We start from the raw sequence: 21,587 nt of genomic DNA on the forward strand, positions 1-21,587 counted from the left end.
TTTTTTTTTTTAAATGTTTATTTATTTTTGAGACAGAGAGAGACAGAGCACGAACAGGGGAGGGGCAGAGAGAGAGGGACACACAGAATCTGAACCGGGCTCCAGGCTCTGAGCTGTCAGCACAGAGCCCGACGCGGGGCTCGAACTCACAGACCGTGAGATCATGACCTGAGCCGAAGTCGGATGCTTAACTGACTGAGCCACCCAGGTGCCCCCCTGCTTAGCTTTCTTCAATCATCTCGCAAATATATTTTGCCATGCAGTGTTACCCCCATCTTTCGCCGCTCACATCCTCATACTTAATAACATCTTGCAGAGCTACTGTTCTATGGACATCGCTAACCACTTTTCACCTCAAAGGACTGACTGTGTGCCTACTGTGATGGTTAAGGTTTGAGAAAACGAGGGATTAAGACTTCCTGGGTTGGAATCTCAATTCTCCCTTGGCTAGATATATGGCATTTGGCAAGTGATTTTATCTCTTGGCCAGATTCCTCAGCTATAAAAAGAAGTTAATAATAGTACCTAATCAAAAAAATTGTTATGAGAATTAAGTGAGATAATGCAGGTAGAGAGTTGTATAATAAGTGTTCAGTAAATTATTGCTATTCCACTCTGCCTTAAAAATCACTGGTTAGTGAAGACCTCTCCGATCCCAGAAAAATTTGGGGTGAAACATAAGCTTACAAGTGAGTGACTAAAGCAATGGGCAAATATTGTTGAACCTCTATGATACCATGCTAGGAGTGTGATGGAGTTAGGTCTCTTCATTTATTTCAATAATCATGCAAAGTATCGATCATTAATTCCAATTTACAAATGAGACTACTGAGGCTCAGACTGTTTAATAATATGCCACAGTGACACAGCTAGTGGATACAACAATGAGAATTTGGCCAATGTCTGGCTGAGAAAGCAGCATTTCATTCATATATACTACAAATCCTGTTAGGCAAACTTAGTGAAAATGTCCAGGTCTGAATCAATAGAATCATGAATGTTCCTTTCTCCATAGCTATCATTTGGAACAGTGAGAAATACTCATCCTCAATGGAACTGACTACATGCAGTTAACCCTGCCACAGTATTGATCTTCTCTCATGGGGCAATTCAAAGTAGTTCACTTAAAAAAACACACACACACAGCTATTAATTAGATGCATCAGTTTCCAAAAAATTGTATCAGAGCCTGTTGGCACTTAGAAATGCGTTAACCCACCCAGAAGCTGGCAGTCTGCACTCTAAAAGCAAAATTAGAAAATGTAACTTTGTTGAATTTAAAAGAGAGTATGTATTGCTAAAATACTCATGCTTTATTTAATTACACTCTGTATATTTGACATCGTTTTGCTGGATCTTTTCTGAAACACGATAAAATCATTCATGTTTTAGAGATGCAGCTGACTCTAAAAGAGTACTTTCCAGCCAGGTGTTACATCCAGATGGATTCCTGGAATGCTTGGTGATACCACCATCAGCCAGAGCTTCATTCTCACCTTCACTGTAAAGGCAAATACCTTGTATGTAAATGCTTTAATCCCGTTAGAAGCTGTGATGTTTCTTTAAATGGAGTAAATGGTACATTGACGCTGGGGGTGCTAAAATATTGACTATGGGGTACAATGCCTGGAGAGACAGGAACGCAAGTCAAGTGTGTAGATTGATTGGGATACACTGGAATGACGAGGAAAGAAACACAGAGTTAGGACACCCAATTACATTAAGCATTTAGTGACAATGTTAACATGTGTGATGGCAACCTATCAAAATAAGATGCATAGAATTGAATGGAAAGGTTTGCATGGCCAGAGTTATTGTTAAGCTATTAACTAGTATTAATTTGGGAGAATTATTAGTGAAAGGTGCTTTGCAAACTGTTATCATCTGTATGGATGTTTTGGACAAGGTTTTTGCTCTTGTTTTTGTCTTCTTATTGGAAAATAACAATAGTCACCGTTTTCAGAATTAATTACTCTGGGAAAGACCTTTGTACTCTGACAGAGTGCATTTGTTCTTATGAAAAGTTCTTTTTGATATTGATGTTGTATAGGAAATGAACCTGCTAGTGGTTGTCTTCCTTTAATTAGGAAACTGAACAAGTCAGCACCGTTTCTATGCCACACACACAAAAGTGAGTATTATAAGAAACATGACTAATTTGCAGTAATTCAAAATGCTACGATAAATGACACAGCTCATTGTTTGAAAAATTATGAAAAAGTACCTTAAGGATGTCCTTAGAGAGAAATCAGGATACATGTTTCAGGCTAGAAATTCTTCATTCTGGCTACCTTTAAGAGTTATCTGGGGTATAGTTAAAATTATGGATCCTGAATTCACTTCAGACCAATTAAAACTGATTCTCTGGAGCTCCCAGCTGACTAGAATGTGCAGCCAGAGTTGAGAATCACTGATGTAGGCAATGCAGCCAGGCCACCGATATGCTCACTACTGAAAATCTAGGATTAACTTTCTGAAGGTTATAAATAAATTCACGCTGAGGTTGTAAAATACGTGTTGGAGCAGAGTGATGTCAGTAATGTCCTGACTTTATTTTCTTTCTGTTTAGTTTATGAAAAAGAAAAGCCCCGGTGTAAAGGTACTGCTCATGTAACAAGGCCAGCAAGCTACAGATCTGAATGTAAATCTCACTCAAATGAAGTAAATCTTGCATGATAATAGCAAAGGGCAAAAGAGAAGGTTAAGTAAAATGGTCTCTGTTCTAGGAAAAATAAATAAAAATTATATTGACTCCCAACAGAGGGTCAGGACAGAATCTTTCAGTATTACTGTTATTCCAAATACTGGGTGACTATCAACCAGTTTCAAATTTCAGTTTTGAAAGCTATCCATAGAATTGTGTGTTATTCTGACTGAAATACGAGCGATTTTCTCTACTTACCAAAAAAATTCTGATGTGAGTTTTTTCTTTACATATTCATATTATATTTGTTTATGTTGTTTAGAGAAAACAAGACAATATAGGCAGCAAGAGGAAAGAAACAAGCACAAATAATGTTACTGTATGGAGACATGCACTCTTAGCTGGCATATTGGTATATTTCTGTCTAGCTATTTTCCAATACGCTTTTAACTAAAATGAGAGAAAGTCTATATTTATATTTCAGCTATTTTCCCCCACTCAGCAACATGTCATGAAATGTTCAATAGTGCAATTACCAGAATATCCAATTTTATTCCATTCCTAATTCTTATCAAGAAAGCTGTGAGGAAAAATGTTTTTTTTTTCATTTATGATACTATTTTTTTGGGGGGGGAATAGATTTTTAAATGTAAAACTGTACTGAGTCTCTAAGATAAGTGCTCTATAGGTTTCATTCTTTGGCTCATCCTTAAAGAGCTGTTCATCATCAGCTTGTTAGCAAAGAAACAAAGATCAAGATGGTTGAATGAGCTTTCAAGTACATAGACTATCCCTTGCTCTGGAGACTTCATTAACATGATGATAAATAACTTTCAAAAAGTTGCAGCAGTTGCCAGTGTTCTTTTATTCTTAAATGTAAACAGATGAACAAAGATCACCAGAAACTCTTGGAAATTCTACAGCCTAAAAGAGAATGACTAATTTAAGTAGTCAGAAAAATGGATCTCAGCCACAGTAGACTTAGCCTTAAAAATCAAAGGAAAACTTAAGATAATCACAAGTGTAATTAGAGAGATTAGAGATGTTGTGTTCATGAAATACAATAAGATGCTCTGAAAAAGCTACATTCTGAAAACAAAAAAGACTCTTGGAAATCAAATATACATATATGACCTCACCCTTCCCTCAACACACACACACACACACACACACACACACACACACACACACAGAAATGAAAAGTCATTTGGAAAGTGCAGGAAATCTTCCACAACTGAGGCAGAGGCAGAAATTAAAACCATGAGATGAAAACAAATGCACACACATACATGTACCCACACCAAAACATTATGTTGTATAATTTTGTAACACACAAAAATAAAGATAGTAAAAATGCACAGAGAGAAGAAAAAAAAAATCACTGACGAACAACAATCAGACAGCAATTGAGGTTTTAGCAGTAACAATGGTTGCTAGATGGCAGTGAATCAGTCTCCAGATTTTGAGGAAAATGATTTTTTAATGTTTACTTGTTTATTTATTTTAAGAGGTGGGTAAAGAGAATCCCAAGCAGGCTCCACACTGTTAGTGAAGAGCTCATTGTGGGACTTGACTTCCAGATCTGTGAGATCATGAAATCATTGCTTGACCCATTGAGCCACCCAGGAACCTTGAGGAAAGTGATTTTTAGCCTAGAACTTTATAAATAAGAAAATAAAATGAAATTTAAGAGTGAACTGAAGTCACTTCAGACATACAGTAACTTAGAAAGTTTGCATCTCACATGAGCCTGCAGAGGTAATTGCTTGAAGATATACTAAAAAAAATGAGATTGAAAAGTAAGAAAGAAGAGTATGTGGGAAATTAGAAACTGGACTGAATCCAATAATCCAATGAGAAGCCAGTGAACACCAAGAACTTTTTAAAGAAGAAGAATGAGATAAAAGATATAAAAATAAGAATCTGGAACATATGGGAATATTTAGAAGATGAGGTATTTTCTCCTCTCAAGAAGAAAAAAAACCCAGAATCTAGGAAAACAAAACTAACTAAAGTTTGTGGTACAAAGAAGAAAGTTTAATGTGGCATGATTTTGAGTATTTGATGGAGGGCTGGAAAGGGGAAACAATTCGACCTTGACTCTAGGGATACTCAAGAGTGGCACAGAGGTCATAACAACTTGGAACTGCCAAAGCATTATTTGCCAAGAGACAAGAGATATCATTAAAATGTGAGAGAACACAATATAAAGGTATAAATATACTATTTAAAGCTACAAATTTAATCAGCAGAGAGATCTAAAATTTTAAATGGCAATATAACTATGACAATTTGAAAGGTTATGCAAAATCTTCATCTGACACAACAGGGGATTAACAGATACTGCTGAAATTTGAAACAATCTAGAAATAACAGTATTAATGTGCTTATTCACAGAGAATTGAAAGAAAGTGTCAAAAAATTCTGGGTTATGAGAATTGTTCATTACGAATCTTCTTCTACTACTTGAATTTCAAACTTTACCTGAAATAGCTTACTCATTTTTTCACCTTGGATTGTTATACTCACCCATCAAATACTAAAGACCAAGCATGCATCTTTTTCTTTAAAAATAATGTTCTAGATTTGAAGAGGGCAGCTTACATTTGGAGAGGGGATAAAGGAGTAGGAAATACTAGAAATCAACTTACCCAAGCAAAAGTCACTGAGGTCAGCGAAAGAGCATTTGAGCACAGAGTCTTTATTATCCTCCTCAGCATTAACTGGGAAAAGAAAAAAAAAAAAGACATTCATTGTTTTGGGAAATAGAAACATTAACATTTAGAAAAATGACCATGGTGGCTGATGTCCAAATGATAGCCAAACATAAAGAAACTTTTTTTTTCAACGTTTTTATTTATTTTTGGGACAGAGAGAGACAGAGGATGAACGGGGGAGGGGCAGAGAGAGAGAGGGAGACACAGAATCGGAAACAGGCTCCAGGCTCCGAGCCATCAGCCCAGAGCCTGACGCAGGGCTCGAACTCACGGACCGCGAGATCGTGACCTGGCTGAAGTCGGACGCTTAACCGACTGCGCCACCCAGGCGCCCCTAAAGAAACTTTTTTAAGTTAACGAGTTGAAATTGGTTAATTAAAATTTCACTCAGTAAGAGAGATATCTCAATATAGAGATATATTATATTATCTATATATTATATATCTATACATTATATCTATTATTGAGATATTTCTCAATAATTATTGAGAATATTGAAAATATTGAATATTGAGAATATTGAAAATATTATTGAGAAATATCTCAATAATAGATATATCTCTATTATATTTTAATACCTTCATTTTCTTGAGTAATTAGCTACTAGAAAAGTAGTTATTGGACATGGATGTAAGCTACTTATAATTGGTAGTGATTTCACAATATTATTGAAAAGAGACTCTTGGTATTTTCAAGTTATCCAGAGGAAGAAATAACCCCAAGGAATCACAAAGGAATGCATTCTCATGAGACAAAAGTATGGGATGGGAAAATAAAACCATACCTCATCCACTGAATGACAGGGGGCTTGGTTGTACTTTGACTCTTGGCTTTTGTGAAAAGGAATTGTCTAAAAGCATAATGGTGTCTCAGATTGGCAGATGTGTGGAGAAGGGTGACCAGGGTGGCCACAGAGTCTCATTAATGTGGAATTTAGCTGGCACTTCCCTGTATTTCATCCCTTTTAATATCTATGACTTCAGTGGCAACATCTGATTGCTAACACTTGTCCAACCATATCTTCCCGCAGCCAAATCTTGATTGCTTTACTGTCAATATTATATAAAGTTTTTAGTCTTTCTTTTTAGAAAACTGATTTTATTATTGCTGACATAGTCTACTCAGTTACTGGTTATAAATTCTCACCAGAAATGATAATGACCTAGCAATTCAGGTAGATGGCCTGTCTGCTCCTGCAAACAGAAAATATTAGGTCCAGGTTCCCATACGGTTGGCTACTTTCAAGTCAAGGAAGAAGCAAAAACACATCTGGCCAACCACTGGCCTCCCATTAACTAGTGTACTGTTGTTTCTATGCCAGCCTTCTTGCAAAAGAGCTCTAATAATTACTAGTAGAATGGATGAAGGAAAGAAGGAATGGCTTGAAAACACTTACTCTGCAAGTTGAACAAAAGAACAGGATAGGTGCTCACCTTGCTCTGCTTTGTCAGCGGAGATTAAGGTCACAGAAGTGGGAGCCTGAGATTCACTCTCCGTTGACTGGAAGAGAGAGGTGGATTGGCTCAAACTCTTTGAGTAGGCATAGCTCTGGGCAAGGCAAGGCAGGGATCTCCGGGACGGTTTTAACGAAGTTTCTTTTGTTATCTCACTCTTGCTTATATTCATACCTGCAAATTCAAAATGGCGAGTTTTAGAAGTGAGAAATAATCAGCAAAAGGCAAAAAATACATTTTAATTCTTGCGATGACGGTTTCAGGAAAGTACTCTTGAAAAGCACCACATAGGGACTAGAACTAATTGAGTTCATTTTGTTTATATTTTGTCAGGGAAAGTGAGAAATTTGTCAAACAGTTCTGAGAAATAAACAGATTTCAGCTGACCTTTTATCATGTTTTTATTTAATTTTTCTTAAGTTTATTTATTTTAGAGAGACAGAGACAGAGTGCAAGGAGGAGATGGGCAGAGAGAGGAGACACAGGATCTGAAGCAGGCTCCAGGCTCTGACTGTCAGCACAGAGACTGCTGCAGGGCTTGAACCCAGAAACCATGAGATCATGACCTGAGCCGAAGTCAGATGCTTAACCGACTGGGCCACCCAGGTGCCCCTGACCTTTTATCATTTTTTAAAGCTTCTGTAAAACAAAAAAACAAACAAACAAACCTAACCATTTAAATTTCCAAGTAGCAAGTAAATAAACCTAGTACATAAACATTCAAATTACTATTTACTAAACTGAGCCCTTCTTTTTATACCCTATTCTCCCTTAAACATATACATACTACATTTGATTTTCTAATAATATTACAGATCAGGTATTATTATTTCTTTTTTTAAGTTTATTTATTTATTTTGAGAGAGAGAGAGAGAGAGACAGACAGACAGACAGAGAGACCTGGGGGGGAGAGGGGACAGACGGAGGGAGAGAGAGAATCTGAAGCAGGCTCCATGCCACCAGCACAAAGCTCAATGCAGTGCTTGAACTCACAAACCATGAGCTCAAGACCTGAGTGGAGATATGTTCAGAGGCCTAACTAACTGAGCCACCCAGGCACCCCCAGGTATTGTTATTTCTTTGGTGATGGGGAATTGAGACTTAGAAAGGAAAAGCAATATGAACTTATGTCACACAGATAAATGAGGAGAAAGGTGTTCATATTCCAAGCTAAAACCACATCGAGTTGTGTCTACAAATTAGTTCAAAACTCCTGAACATCATCTATTCACCCCCAAATTCACAACATTGAAATGTAAAGAACATTTAGCAAAGTCCATTCCAGTAGAGGTTAAAACACATAAACAACATAGCTATAAGCATATCTGTTTCTTTTTTTTTCTTTTTTTCTTTTTTTTATATATGAAATTTATTGTCAAATTGGTTTCCATACAACACCCAGTGCTCATCCCAAAAGGTGCCCTCCTCAATACCCATCACCCACCCTCTCCTCCCTCCCACCCCCCATCAACCCTCAGTTTGCTCTCAGTTCTCAACAGTCTCTTATGCTTTGGCTCTCTCCCACTCTAACCTTTTTTTTTTTTCCTTCCCCTCCCCCATGGGTTCCTGTTCAGTTTCTCAGGATCCACATAAGAGTGAAACCATATGGTATCTGTCTTTCTATGGCTGGCTTAACTCACCATCAAACTCTCCAGCCACATCCACGTTGCTACAAAAGGCCATATTTCATTTTTTCTCATTGCCACGTAGTATTCCATAGTGTATATAAACCACAATTTCTTTATCCATTCATCAGTTGATGGACATTTAGGCTCTTTCCATAATTTGGCTATTGTTGAGAGTGCTGCTATGAACATTGGGGTACAAGTGCCCCTATGCATCAGTACTCCTGTGTCCCTTGGATAAATTCCTAGCAGTGCTATTGCTGGGTCATAGGGTAGGTCTATTTTTAATTTTCTGAGGAACCTCCACACTGCTTTCCAGAGCGGCTGCACCAATTTGCATTCCCACCAACAGTGCAAGAGGGTTCCCGTTTCTCCACATCCTCTCCAGCATCTATAGTCTCCTGATTTGTTCATTTTGGCCACTCTGACTGGCGTGAGGTGATACCTGAGTGTGGTTTTGATTTGTATTTCCCTGATAAGGAGCGACTAAGCACATCTGTTTCTACCAGCCTCCCAATTCACCTGCCCATATGCTGAATCTCTGTATTAATGTGAATTTCTAATGTAGTGATTGAAAAGTGAAAAGGCTAATGCAAATGCATTAGTGCACAGAACGTTCAGTTAATGAATGTTACTCATCTTAAATTCAATTTTGAGACTGATTAAAATCTGGGTCATAATAGGTGTGGGCAAGGGGTGAAGAAAAGGAAAGGTACATTTTCAGCAATTATCATATTTAACATACAAGCAAATTGAACTAAATTCCCCTGAAATTTCTCAGGCCAATAATTGTTTAGCTACTCAGTTTTGTAGTCAGTTCACAAATAAACTCCAAATTTCTAAGTAGCTCTTCAAAGAATGGATTCAAATGAAGACACGTAGAGGTACCTGTATGTACTGTTGTTGAGACAAATGAGAAAACTGAGATAGAAATAACAAGGCAATTTTTACAGAGGTTCTACAGAAATAAGACATGGTTGAACGGATGAAATTCAGATAAACCTGGGTGTGGGGATTTTATCTTTCAGTATTATAAAAATATGTATCTGTTTTCACATTTAGTCTCAGTGTGCAAATGGAATGTGACCTTGAAGGGGACACAAGGAAGAACTGTGAATTGACTGGAAACAGAACACCCTGTCTCTTGATTTTCTGGGACCTTGTCATGACATGAAAAGAAAATACCCTCTTAAAGGGCTGCCTAGGTGGGTCAGTCAGTTGAGCGGCAGACTTGGTCTCAGCTCAGGTCATGATCCCAGGGTTATGGGATGGAAGCCACTGTTGGGCTGCATGCTGGGTGTGCAGCCTGCTTGGGATTCTCTGTCTCCCTGTGCCCCTCCCCCACTCATGTCCTATCTTTCTTTCCCTCTCTATCAAAAGTTAAAAGAAAAGAAAAGAAAAGGGAAGGGAGGAAAGGAGAGGAGAGGAGAGAAGACAAGAGAAGAGAAAAGATTCTCTGGAACAGGAATTCCCCAAGGTCCACAGAAAGCATAGTGAAATCCTGCAAAAACACTAGACAATTCTTCTTAAGGACCAACCAGTGTTTTTTACACTACATCCAAGGAATAACATAGGGCAAACCTGTCCTAGTAAGTTTTTATGTCTATTAGTCTTTTGTAATGTGATCTGATATATTTTTTTAAGAAACACCAATGTAGGACACTGTTTCAGTTTCTGGGGCCTGGTTGAGAATAATCTTTTACTCTAGCAGAACATATGAGTAAAAGAATTAATATTTGTGAAAGGGATGGGGAAGAGAGAAGGTGCATAGATGAAACACTGTAACAGTTGATGGTAAGGATGTTGAACTGAGAGAGACATGTCCCCTGGGCCCCCGAGAAATGGCTTGGGTGGGAATGTATAAAATACCATTCACTTTAATCCACTGACCCCAGCATCTAGCTTCAAAAAGCAACAACTTTCTGCATTTCTTACCATATTCAAACACGAGGGAAAGTTTCAACAGTTCTTTAGATGAAAGATGACTATTGACTTAGTAGACATTACTTCATAAACCGGTATGGAGACCAACTTAATTATGCTCACTGATGCTGCCAGTGTGTTCTGTCATTTCATTCATTCCAGTATGCACCTAGTCATTCACAGATATGAAATGGGCCTTTGCTCTCTGCAGGCACTCTGTTGGCCCTCGGTATACACTGGTGACCAAGGTAGACTTAGAATTTCTGCCTTCATGGGACTTGTATTCTAGTTGAGAATCAGACACCGACCAAACCAAAATAAATAAGTATATACACATAAATTGTCTGAAATGCTATGAAAATACAGGTATCGCTATTTTATTTATTTATTTATTCATTCATTCATTCATTCATTCATTCATTTATTTTGAGAGACAGAGAGAGAGAGAGAAGGAGAGAGAGAGAGCAAGAAAGGAGCAGAGAGAGAAGGAGGGAGAGAATCCCAAGCAGGCTCCATGCTGAGAGCACAGAGCCAGGCACAGGGCTCAATCCTAGGAACTGTGAGATCAAGACCTGAGCCAAAATCAAGAGTCAGATGCTCAACCAAGTGAGCCACCCAGAGGTAGGTAGTTATATAATGATGATAATAAAGGAGACTTCCTTTAAGAAGTGGTCAGGGACATTTTCTCTGAAGAACGTGAAGAAGAACCTAACATATAGAAAAGTGTTTATGTATGTTTGCATTGATGTCTGTGTGTGTGCATGTGTGTTTGTGGAAGGTGCTTTTACAGGACGATAATAACATGTATGAAAGTCATGAGGTAGGAAGATTGCAATGTATTTACAGAACTGGAAAAAAATATGTTTGTGGCACACTGAGACAGACAGGCATAAAGGAACTATTGCTGGAGTCTAGGTGAGTCTAGATGAGGCATAAAAATTAGCTACTGCTCTTTGGGGTATTATTTTATTTATTTATATATTTATTTGCCCTTTATTTTTCACAAATTTATGTCTTGTGGTCTTTTCTTGAATAATTGCATTTGTCAAAATTTACAAAAGATTTTTAAACACTGCCCACCCTAGATGGGAAAGAAACTGGGAGAGGTTAAGATATTTACTTCCTCCAGTTCATAAAACTAGCAACTGGCAGAACTGAATGTGAAAGTTATAGCTTCTGGATTTCAGAGCCCGGGATCTTTTCAGAATGCTCTATGGCTCCTCATGAGCCCCAATCCTGGATGGTTCATTACCATGGCTTCCCTTGGTATAAATATCACACACGTTTTTAGCAGAGAGCTTGGAATGTAGAAACCACAGAGCTAAAGCCAACTGAGCTTGAACCTATAGCTCAGAACCTATAATTCTATATCCACAATCTTAACAAACTGTGGAATATAATTTGATGAAAAAATGAACATGTGCTGCTTGGTACATATCAATAGGAAATGCCTACCCACCATGTATCTAAACTGTGTTTCTTGTGCTGATCTATAAAAGAATAGATATGAATAATATATAATCTGCTCTGAGTTAACAATGTGTGTAACTGATTTACACAAATTAAGTATCAAATATTATTTTTAAGACTGAGTTTTATTCATTTAGTTTTTTATCATTTATGTAGTGATTTCAAACAATTGTTGAGTGCTGTCTCTAGGCCAGACTTTGACCCCGTGTTGAGTGTAACAAGGTGCTTACTCAGAGGGGAGGCACAAACACAAAAACAGTTTTTATAGTAAAAAGAGAATATAAAATATACACAGGGCATTATAAAACCACCCAAGAGAAACTCCTAATACAGGTGGTAATGCCAGTGAAGTCTTGTCTATGAAGGTAATCCGACTGGATTATTTTTGGCGTATTCCTACTCCTACTTCTCCATCTTTATTTATAATTCTTGGGTTCAACACATTTTCTTCAAAGGACTGTGCATGTAAGATAGAAAGCTCCCCATATAAAACACGATTGCTGAAAATATTTATCAAATGCAACACTCAACGAAAATTGAGAAAATAATGTTGAAGATGAAACGAAGGTCCTTCCTACATACAGCTCTTCATTTTCCTTCCTATGGGTCTTCGGGGCAGTGCTTTCTCATTTCCTCAGCTGTTGAGGGTTTCCAAAGCTATTATACAGATAGTCTTTGCTAGAAACCAATATAGTCTAAGCTCTAAGTCTGATATCCTAGCATTCTAAAGAGTACAAAGTTTCTTTTCAAAGTTCCATATTAAGTATCATCATATTCTGCTTGGCATAACTAACAGTATCTGTTCTTCACACGGAATGTCAGCTACCCCCCATAGCATTCAGAACATTTTTCTTCTGTGCCCCAAAATTCCATTTCTTTCCTTGTGTGGCTTTACCTGATACCCTCGAATAATATTGATTCAATATTATTTAAAACTAATAACCAGAGAAGAGACCACAGTAACATGCCAATTTTGGTAAGCATATGCAGCTCCTGAGTTCAAGGATAAATTGTCAACTGCAGTTCATGTGTCATTTTCTATAGAACAGATTTTTCTAAAGCAACAATTAGCTACTTCCAATTGTTCTAAAAGCACTTCGTAAATGCTGACATACTTAAAGGAATCTACTGAAATAACATTTTACTTGTGTATACCCAAAGGTCCAAGAGATATAATTGCAAATAAGATATCTTCTAGAAATGAAGTCTCATAAAATGTCTGACACCATAGGAAGAAAAGTTGCCATTCAGATACCATTTAATTCAATGGGCTTTGAGTTGATATAGAGTTTTAATTGGAAGAAACAGATCCTTAGAAAACTTCAAAGGGACAATTGGAGAGTAAAGAAAAAAATGGTTGATTTTCTTAGTGTAAAATATACATTTTCAAAAGATGTACTCTTTTCGTAAAATTTTTCTTCAAGAAAACTAACTCATCCTAAGACTCGTGTGAAAAAATATATTTATTCTGTAATAGAACGAACTCTGAAATTTCTACCAAGCAAATGGTTAGAAGAATTCTGGAAGACTTGTAGTAAAATAAAATGATAATATGACCTAATGGGCTTTACATAATGTCCATAAGAGAGAGATTGAAAAGATAACAAATGTAGTTGTCTGACTCTTGTTCTAATCTCAAGATGCATTATGTAGTTTAGGAAAACTTTACACCTTCCTCAGAAATATTTTAAAATTGATGGTCCAAGAATGGGTGTTGTCTCAGGATGCCATTTGATTCTATAAAACTCAAACACACTCTCCTATAATAGTAGATTATAGGAAAGCACATTTATTTAAATAATAAGCATTGAGGAAAAAATAGAAATATAGACAGAATTTTCTTCTTCTCTTCTGTGTCAAAATCACTGTAGCTCTGTTGTGTTTAAAGAAACATCTCTGATTTGTTGCTTGAGTGTGCTCTTTTTGCTGGAAGTTATTGCTGGTATAAAAGCACCATTTACTGAGTGCCTACGAAGTGCCAGGAGCATCCTGTATGTTATCAGTAATTCTCATACTAGTCCTGTTAAGACTTTCCATCCCCATTTTAAATGTGACAATCAAAGGATTTAGGTAACTGGTGTCTAGTCCCACACGTAGGAAGTGTTGGAGCCTAGAACAAACAGGGTCCATCTAACTTCAAGGTCTCTGCTCTTTGCAATTAAACATGCAATTTCTTTGTTTACCCAGAAACTTCTTTTAAAATAGTTTGCTCTTCTTTCATTTTTCAGTTTTACTCTCACTTCGAACAAGGAAAAGTATATCTCTTGTAGCAGAGTCTTAGTAGAATAGGATGGCTAACTGAGATTAAGTGAAACAAGTTTAATAAAGGGATTATTTAGAAAGGTGTGGGCAGTTCTAAGAGAAACCAATAAATGTTGATGAAGTTCCCTACAGCTAACAAGGGCCAAAAACCTTTATTATCCTTGGAGCTGCAGACCAGGGAGAGGGAGCCGACATAAGAACCTAGAGATGATTATATCTGGAGGAGAGGAAATCCTGCAGAACCTAGGTGATGAGAGAGCAGAACGCAGCCGCTGTAAAACCACAGAAGGGCATGGAGCGAGCCAGGGAAACAAAATACCCCAACCTCTCTTTTGTCAATTTCTAATCTGCTGCTGATGCTTCCCAACTGTCCAAATCTAAATGGTAGTTAGAGGTCATGCAAACTCTTGTTTGTTGTAGTCCACAGATATCTGCTCTCTGGGGAACAGAACAAGGTAGAAGATGGTGCAGGATGGATTTAGAGGGATGAACCAAGATTATTCACTACATACATACGATGTAGAACTTGGGGGGAACTTTCAGCATAACCTTTGGGGACAGAAAGAAACATTACATACTTTTACCATTAGAGAATAAAATTATAAGGTTGGCTGCAAGTATTCTAAGATGTTTACAAGTAAACATGGAAAAGGAAACTATTGATTTTATTGTACTTTTGACTGGCTGGTTAAGTGCAAGACTGTGCAGGAGACAAAAGTAAACTATGCATACTCAGCCTTGAAACAAGAGTTATTAGCAAAATCAAAATTTATCTCATTCAATTAAAACATATTAGGTATTAGGGTGAATAAGTAAAGGTCTCCAATAAATCTAATGCAAGACAGCATACTCTAAGAAAGGCACTAAGTTATGACGGGGTTTTTAAAGTGGTGAAATACATTTTCAAAGCCCCAAAGGTTGAAATGAGAGGTCTCATTTTATCTTTATCTGTGTTATTTCTAATTTCCAAGTCACACAGCCCACCCCAAATAAGTTCATTTTCTTTGCTGTATGTCCTCTTAGAAATATATACTTTGCTTTAATAGAACTCACATTTGCATTTATTTATTGGACTATTATTTAACATACAGTCTTTCTAGCTGTACGGTAAGTTCCATGAGGGCAAGGACCATGTTTACCTTGTTCACAGCCACAGTGCTAGCACGTGGCACTGGGTCTGCATATTACGTATAATTACATGTAATTATATTACGTATAATTATGTATAATTACATAAATTACATATATTTGCATAGTACACAAATACTTATAAGACTCAAATGAGGCTCTATTAATTGAGTTTACCAATTAATATCTTCATTTGACAAGTATTTACTCTAATAGATTCTAGATATTCTTTCTAGACCATAGGTTACAGAGATAAAACTCCTTGTCCCCACAGAGATTGAAATACAGATTTGAAGGGGTACATGCACCCTAATGTTTACAGTAACATTATCAACAATAGCCAAACTATAGAGAGAGCCCAAATGTCCACGGACTGATAAATAGACACACACACACACACACACACACACACACACACACACACACTGGAATATTACTCAGCTATCAAAAAGAATGAAATCTTGCCATTTGCCATGACTTGCATAGAGCCAGAATGTATTATGCTAAGTGAAATAAGTCAATCAGAGAAAGACAAATACTGTAAGATTTCACTCATATGTAGAATTTAAGAAACAAAACGGATGAACATATGGGAAGGAGGAAAAAGAGGAGAGGTAAACAAACCATAAGAGACTCTTAATGATATAGAACAAACAGGATTGATGGAAGGAGGTGACAGGGAGTAGATGGGTGATGGGTATTAAAGAGAGCACTTGTGATGAGCATTGGGTGCTGTATGTAAGTGATAAATCACTGAATTCTACTCCTGTAACCAATATTGCACTGTTTGTTAACTAATTAAAATTTAAATAGATAAATAAATAAATAAACAAACAAATAAATAAAATATCAAGGGGACATCAAGAGGCATTTGCTCTTCATGAAACAGTGTTCTGAATCTTGAATGTTCATACAACCTATTACCTATAATGCTTTTTGGAATACAAATGAGTTTCTTCTTTAAATTAAATGTTTATATGGTAGTGACATAAATATGAACATTATTATTACAAAAACAATGATCCACATATGATTTGAGCTATTCCAAATCCTACTCCCCCCTCCTCAGTGGCCATTAATTTCCTTGCTTCCCTTTTAGTACTCAAACAGATTTTGGCAGTAATTGAAGCTGAGAGTAAGAGATTGCTGGTATTAAGGAAATGTGCTATGATGCAAAGGGATTTCTTTAGGATGCACGGTGGAAAAAGATAAAAAATAAAAATAAAAAAATAAGCATGAGATAAACCTTTAGCTGAGATTCTCCCCAACATTTTGTGTGTGTGTAAAGGAGTAAGACAGAACTCCTGATCATTCTTGCCTGCTTCATGCAAGGCAATTCCAAATGAAAACAAATTCTTGGGTTTGGATTAGGATATAAAATTTGAAGTTTTATAGTACTTCTGACAAGCTGCAAAGTTCTAATGTTTACACTATCACAAGACAAACTGTTCCACTGTGAAGAGCTCAAAGACGGCATTTGGATTTTGCCCAAGTGCATGGACCCAGCAAAGAAACCTGGATTACACCCGATTCTTGAAGTGGGAAGGATCTGAAGACTCCTACCACATCTCACAAGTCTATGATGGCATTTTGAAAACCTAAAATTCTAATTCAATGTGTTGCAACCATGACTTATTGGTAAAACCAGTTAAGTCAACTAGAAGCAACTGATGTGTAGACTCTGAACCTAAACACAAGTGTGACTAGTCTAACCAGTACTGCATCAGGGCACAACCTGTTCTATATTTTTAGCCTGCCATGAACATTTGTAAACACAGAACTTCCTACTTTTTGCCACCTGTTACTGTTGTGTTTACTTATGGGTTTCACCATAGTGTGCCAAAGGCTGGCAATTTCCATATCTTCTCTTGAACATAGTTTGATATTTTATAATTGAAAGCTCATTTCAAAAGCTTAAGGATGGGAAAAAAACTAACTTCTACTAGAAAAGAAAACAGAAAAATGGTATTGATTCTGGATATTTTTTCAAGAAGTTTAGGATGAGAAAATTTTTTCTGTTAGTATTATGGTTTTTTAAAAAGTCCATTTTAAAAGATAAAGGATAAGTAATATCCTGCAGGGCTTGAACTCATGAACCAGGAGATCATGACCTGAGCCAAAAGTATTAATCTCACGCTTAACTGACTGAGCCACCCAGGTGCCCCTTACCTTATACACTTTAGAATCAGCTTATCTATAATTGGTTTATCTATAATTGTTGACATTATAATTGAGATTGAATTAAATCTACATATCACTTTGAGGAGAATTAACATCTTAACTGTATCAAGTTTTCCAATCCATGAACCCAGTAGAATCATATTTTTGCAGTTTTCTTCATACAAATAATGCACATATTTTATTAGATTTATATCTAGCTGTGTCATTTTGTTGGAGCTTTTAAAAAAGTTCATATATTCTTTTAAATTTCAATTTTCTAGTTTTCAATTGTGCATTGTTTATGTAAAGAAATGCAATGATTTTTGTGTATTGACACTGTATTCTGTCAACTTGGAAACTTACTTATTAGCTTCAAGAAAATTTTTTTTTCTTTATGGCCAGATGTTTAATTAGAAATTCAATTCCCTGAATCATTCCTTGGAATTCTCTATGTAGACAAGCATGTTGTCTGCAAATAAGGGTAGTATAACTTCTTACTTTCCAATTGGATACCTTTTCTTCTTCTATCCTTGTTTTATTCTCTAGGACTTCCAATGCAATATTGTGTAGGAATGGTAGAAGTAGACAACCTTGTCTAATTACTGATCTTAGTGGGAAAGCAATCTTTCATGATTAAGTATGATGTTAAAGGTTAAGTTCTTTATAAATGCCCTGTGTCAAATGGAGGAAGTTTCTTTGTATTCCTGGGTTGCTGACACTTTTAGAATGACAGATGTTGGATTCTTTTGTCTATGTCTATTGATATATCAGGTAGTTTTCCTATCAAATCTGTTAGTGTGGCAAATTATACTGATGGATTTTTTTGGTGTTGAACCAGCCTTGCATACCTCTGTGATAGTTGTTATATTTAATTCTCAAATAAAACTGAAAGAAAGCTTTCATTATAAATACTCAAGAGTGAGAAAACAAAAATTAATTAGAGACATTCACCCCATAATTGCCAAACCTACGATCTGAACTCAAGTCCATAGGATCCCCAAGCTATGTACCTCTCACTGTAGTACCACCTTTCATACATTCAAGAAGAAATACTATTGATGGGCTCTAGGGCAACCACAAAGCTTCTCCCTTCTTATAGTCCACTTCCAAGGTATGGAAATTTTTGCTGTTGACAGTAAAGCCAATAGGTACACCAAAAAAAGGCTGCCATGGCCAGACTCTCTTGGACTTGCCTATCTCTCTTTCATGTGTTGGGGCTTATAAAAGTGAAGCAAGAACAGTATAACTAGAGCTTATGCAGCTAATCTTCTGGATGATGCTTTAACCAGTTGAGATTACACTTTAGGTATGTTTTCATTTTCCTTCAATATTTCCTTGTGTTTATCAAGGCTTTGAAAGAATGTAATATTAAGTTTATAATTAGCTCTAGGCCAAGAAGAAACACACCTAGGAGGCCACTCAACCTGCTATTTATTATTTTATATCTTACAACAGAGCCCAGTTTAGCAGAGTCAGCAATTTCATGTAGAATTTTGAGGCCAAGGCCCCAGTTAGGAAAAAAAAAAGTGATTTTTCCTGAATGTATCTTGTATCCTTTCTGCATATCTTTCACATGGATCTATTGTAAGATTTGAAAATAATTACCCTGGGTTTCAGCTAAGTCTTTGTCTTAACACAAAAAATAATTACCATTTGACTGGATTACAAATCCCCAGGAATCCCGGTTTCCCATTTTTTTTTGTCTAGTTACACAGAATTATTGAAACATACTTACTGAATAGAAATATCAACATTCAAATAAAGTCTAAGGGACAACAGACAACTGTTTTCATAAATGTTATTTTATTTAGGGTAGAGAAGGAGACTAGAATGTGGATGATCTTATCATATATAGATACTTATATATCAAGAGTATCACTAAAGTATTTAGAGCTACACCACCTGTTATGTAAAATGGAATAGTTAATAAGAAAATAATTTCCAATCTATACAAAATCAATGCTGAGCACTTTAATCATTATATCTAAGCTACAAAAAGTAAAAAAAAAAGGAATATTCCGTTTACTTCAGTCAAAATCTAATGTCAAAAACTTCAAATGAGTTTCGTTGCCTCTTAATTTTCTTTTAAAAGCTGTCTGAATATAAATGTTCTGCTCTTGTCACTATGATACAGAATGTATTTAAATTGACAGACTGACATTATAGAAAAGAACGTTTTCAAAATGTTTCATATTGTGCAGATTTAGTGCCCAGTTCAAAGATAAAGGGAAAGAAAATATGTGCCTGGATTTATTTCACAGGTTTTTCAAAAAAAACCACTGATAAGTTCTTGATAAGTCTTTTCCAAAGTGACACCCAAAAGAACAAAGAAATGGTCTGGAATTCTTTTTTGTTTTTTTAATTTTTTATTTTACAGAGAGAGAGAAAAAGGGAGAGGGACAGGGAGAGAGAGAGAGAGTGAAAAGGAGAGGGATAGAGGGAAAGAGGGAGAGAGAGAGAGACAATATCCCAAGCAGGCTCCATGCTCAGTAAGAAGCTTGATGCAGGGCTCAATCCCATGACCCTGAGACCGTGACCTGAGCTGAAATCAAGAATCTGAGCCACCCAGATGCCCCTGGTCCAGAAAATTTTCTAATCCTTAAAAAGAAAAATGGACTGATGCATAAAGAAGTGCTTTTTGCAATGAGAACAATGGAAAAGAAATGCAAAGTCAGATACAAAAGGCAGGAGCCCACTGGCTGTTTTGGGTCTCTTAGCAAAATCTGCCCGCACAGTTCCTGATTGGGATATGCATTTTCAGGTTACTTTCTTTTTTTTTTAACTCGCTGACTGGATTACAAGTCCTTTGCCTTCAAAGAGGCAGCAGTGGGCAAACAGATGGCCCTGGAACCTGGCTAGGTTCCTAACTCAGTTTAGGCCACAGCACTGACAGTGAACATAGCACCGTCAGTTGGGCTTGACAAGGCTTTCTGCATACACTCTGTTATGTAAATGAATAAATTTAGATAGGGCTCTGATTCAAAAGGGAATATTGCCCTCTGAAATTCCTAACAGGTCTGTCATATGGCATTTTCCCACATGTCAATGGGTACAGTGGCCTTAGGGCAGATCTAGGTATATTCAGGAGTTTGTAAAGAAATTCTAGGTAGACCTAAGGCCACAAGTGTGTATGCTGAAGGTGGGGATGCGGTTTTATGATAGATTAAAAATAAATTGTGACTCCTCTGAACTATAAGCACTTTTCTCCAAATAAAAACAAACAAATTGGCCAGATCATAGACAATTCTGAGAAGAGTACTGCATGTTTCTTATTAAAAAAAAAAACAAACAAAAAAACAAACAAACAAATCCCAAATCATGGGATTACTCCAATATTGTATGTGGATTAAGTTCCAAATTCTGGACAATTCCAATTCCAAAATTGTAGTATTCTATGGTTTTCAGTAGTTAAATTTTGTCATTCTGTTTCTAAGAGAAGTCTCAAGGCCTTTATTTAGTTCAAATTGTATTCTAGTTATTCTTATCTGTACTTTATTTAACCTCTTTTCAATTTCTTAAATCCATCACTGTGGAGCTGCCAATAAATGCAAGGAGGCTATAAACTTAGCAGCATATTTTTATAGACTTGGCTACGAGCCAATGTGTGTAAATTCTCTCCACCAATCCAATCCCTTTGTTCGATTTTGAAAAAAAAAAATAAGAAAACTTAAAGACGAAATCAATGAAAACAGTACATAAATACAGTTTATGACATTAGTGCTTTGGGGATAAGGTACAACCTTAAAGTAAGGAGTTTATTTCGTATTAAATAAAGTTTAAATAAAACTTTAAACTGGTTCTCTGGAATATTAAATCAGACTGAAATTTATATTTATATATAATATATATACGAGTTAAAATAATAAGATTTTTCTACAAATATGAGAGAGTAATTATACTGAAATTGAAAAAATTAGACAATTCCAGGGAAATGTATTTAAGGAATGTTCGGAAACCAGTTTTCCCAAACTGTATGGCAATACTCTTATTTAGGGATTTAAAAAAATTCATCATACAGACAATCTAATCATTATCTCTGGTTAAAAAAAAATAAATGAAGTAATTTCTTAAGCACCTATGGGAAAGGCATTCAGAGATGCCAGGATGACAATCTGAAAATATGTGTGATTAAGCCAGGCATAGCTATCTCTTCATTTCCTCCCCCTGCTTTTATGAACATCATGGCAACTTAGTGCCAAGGCAA

At 36.4% G+C, this 21,587-nt stretch overlaps 1 protein-coding gene across 2 annotated transcripts in view; it reads right to left on the reverse strand.

Moving 5' to 3' along the window:
• Positions 1 to 21,587, reverse strand: part of ANO3 (anoctamin 3) — a 422,003-nt gene that overhangs the window by 182,593 nt on the left and 217,823 nt on the right. For both annotated transcript variants that reach the window (XM_040495589.1, XM_040495590.1), the window contains 2 exons: positions 6,795 to 6,989; positions 5,296 to 5,367 (listed from right to left, as the gene is read on the reverse strand). In XM_040495589.1, coding sequence (XP_040351523.1) covers positions 5,296 to 5,367; positions 6,795 to 6,989 — 267 coding nt within the window. The remainder of the gene's footprint in view (positions 1 to 5,295; positions 5,368 to 6,794; positions 6,990 to 21,587) is intronic.

This window comes from Herpailurus yagouaroundi, unplaced genomic scaffold (assembly GCF_014898765.1).
Source record: "Herpailurus yagouaroundi ecotype Mexico unplaced genomic scaffold, PumYag 187, whole genome shotgun sequence".
Lineage (NCBI taxonomy): Eukaryota > Metazoa > Chordata > Mammalia > Carnivora > Felidae > Herpailurus > Herpailurus yagouaroundi.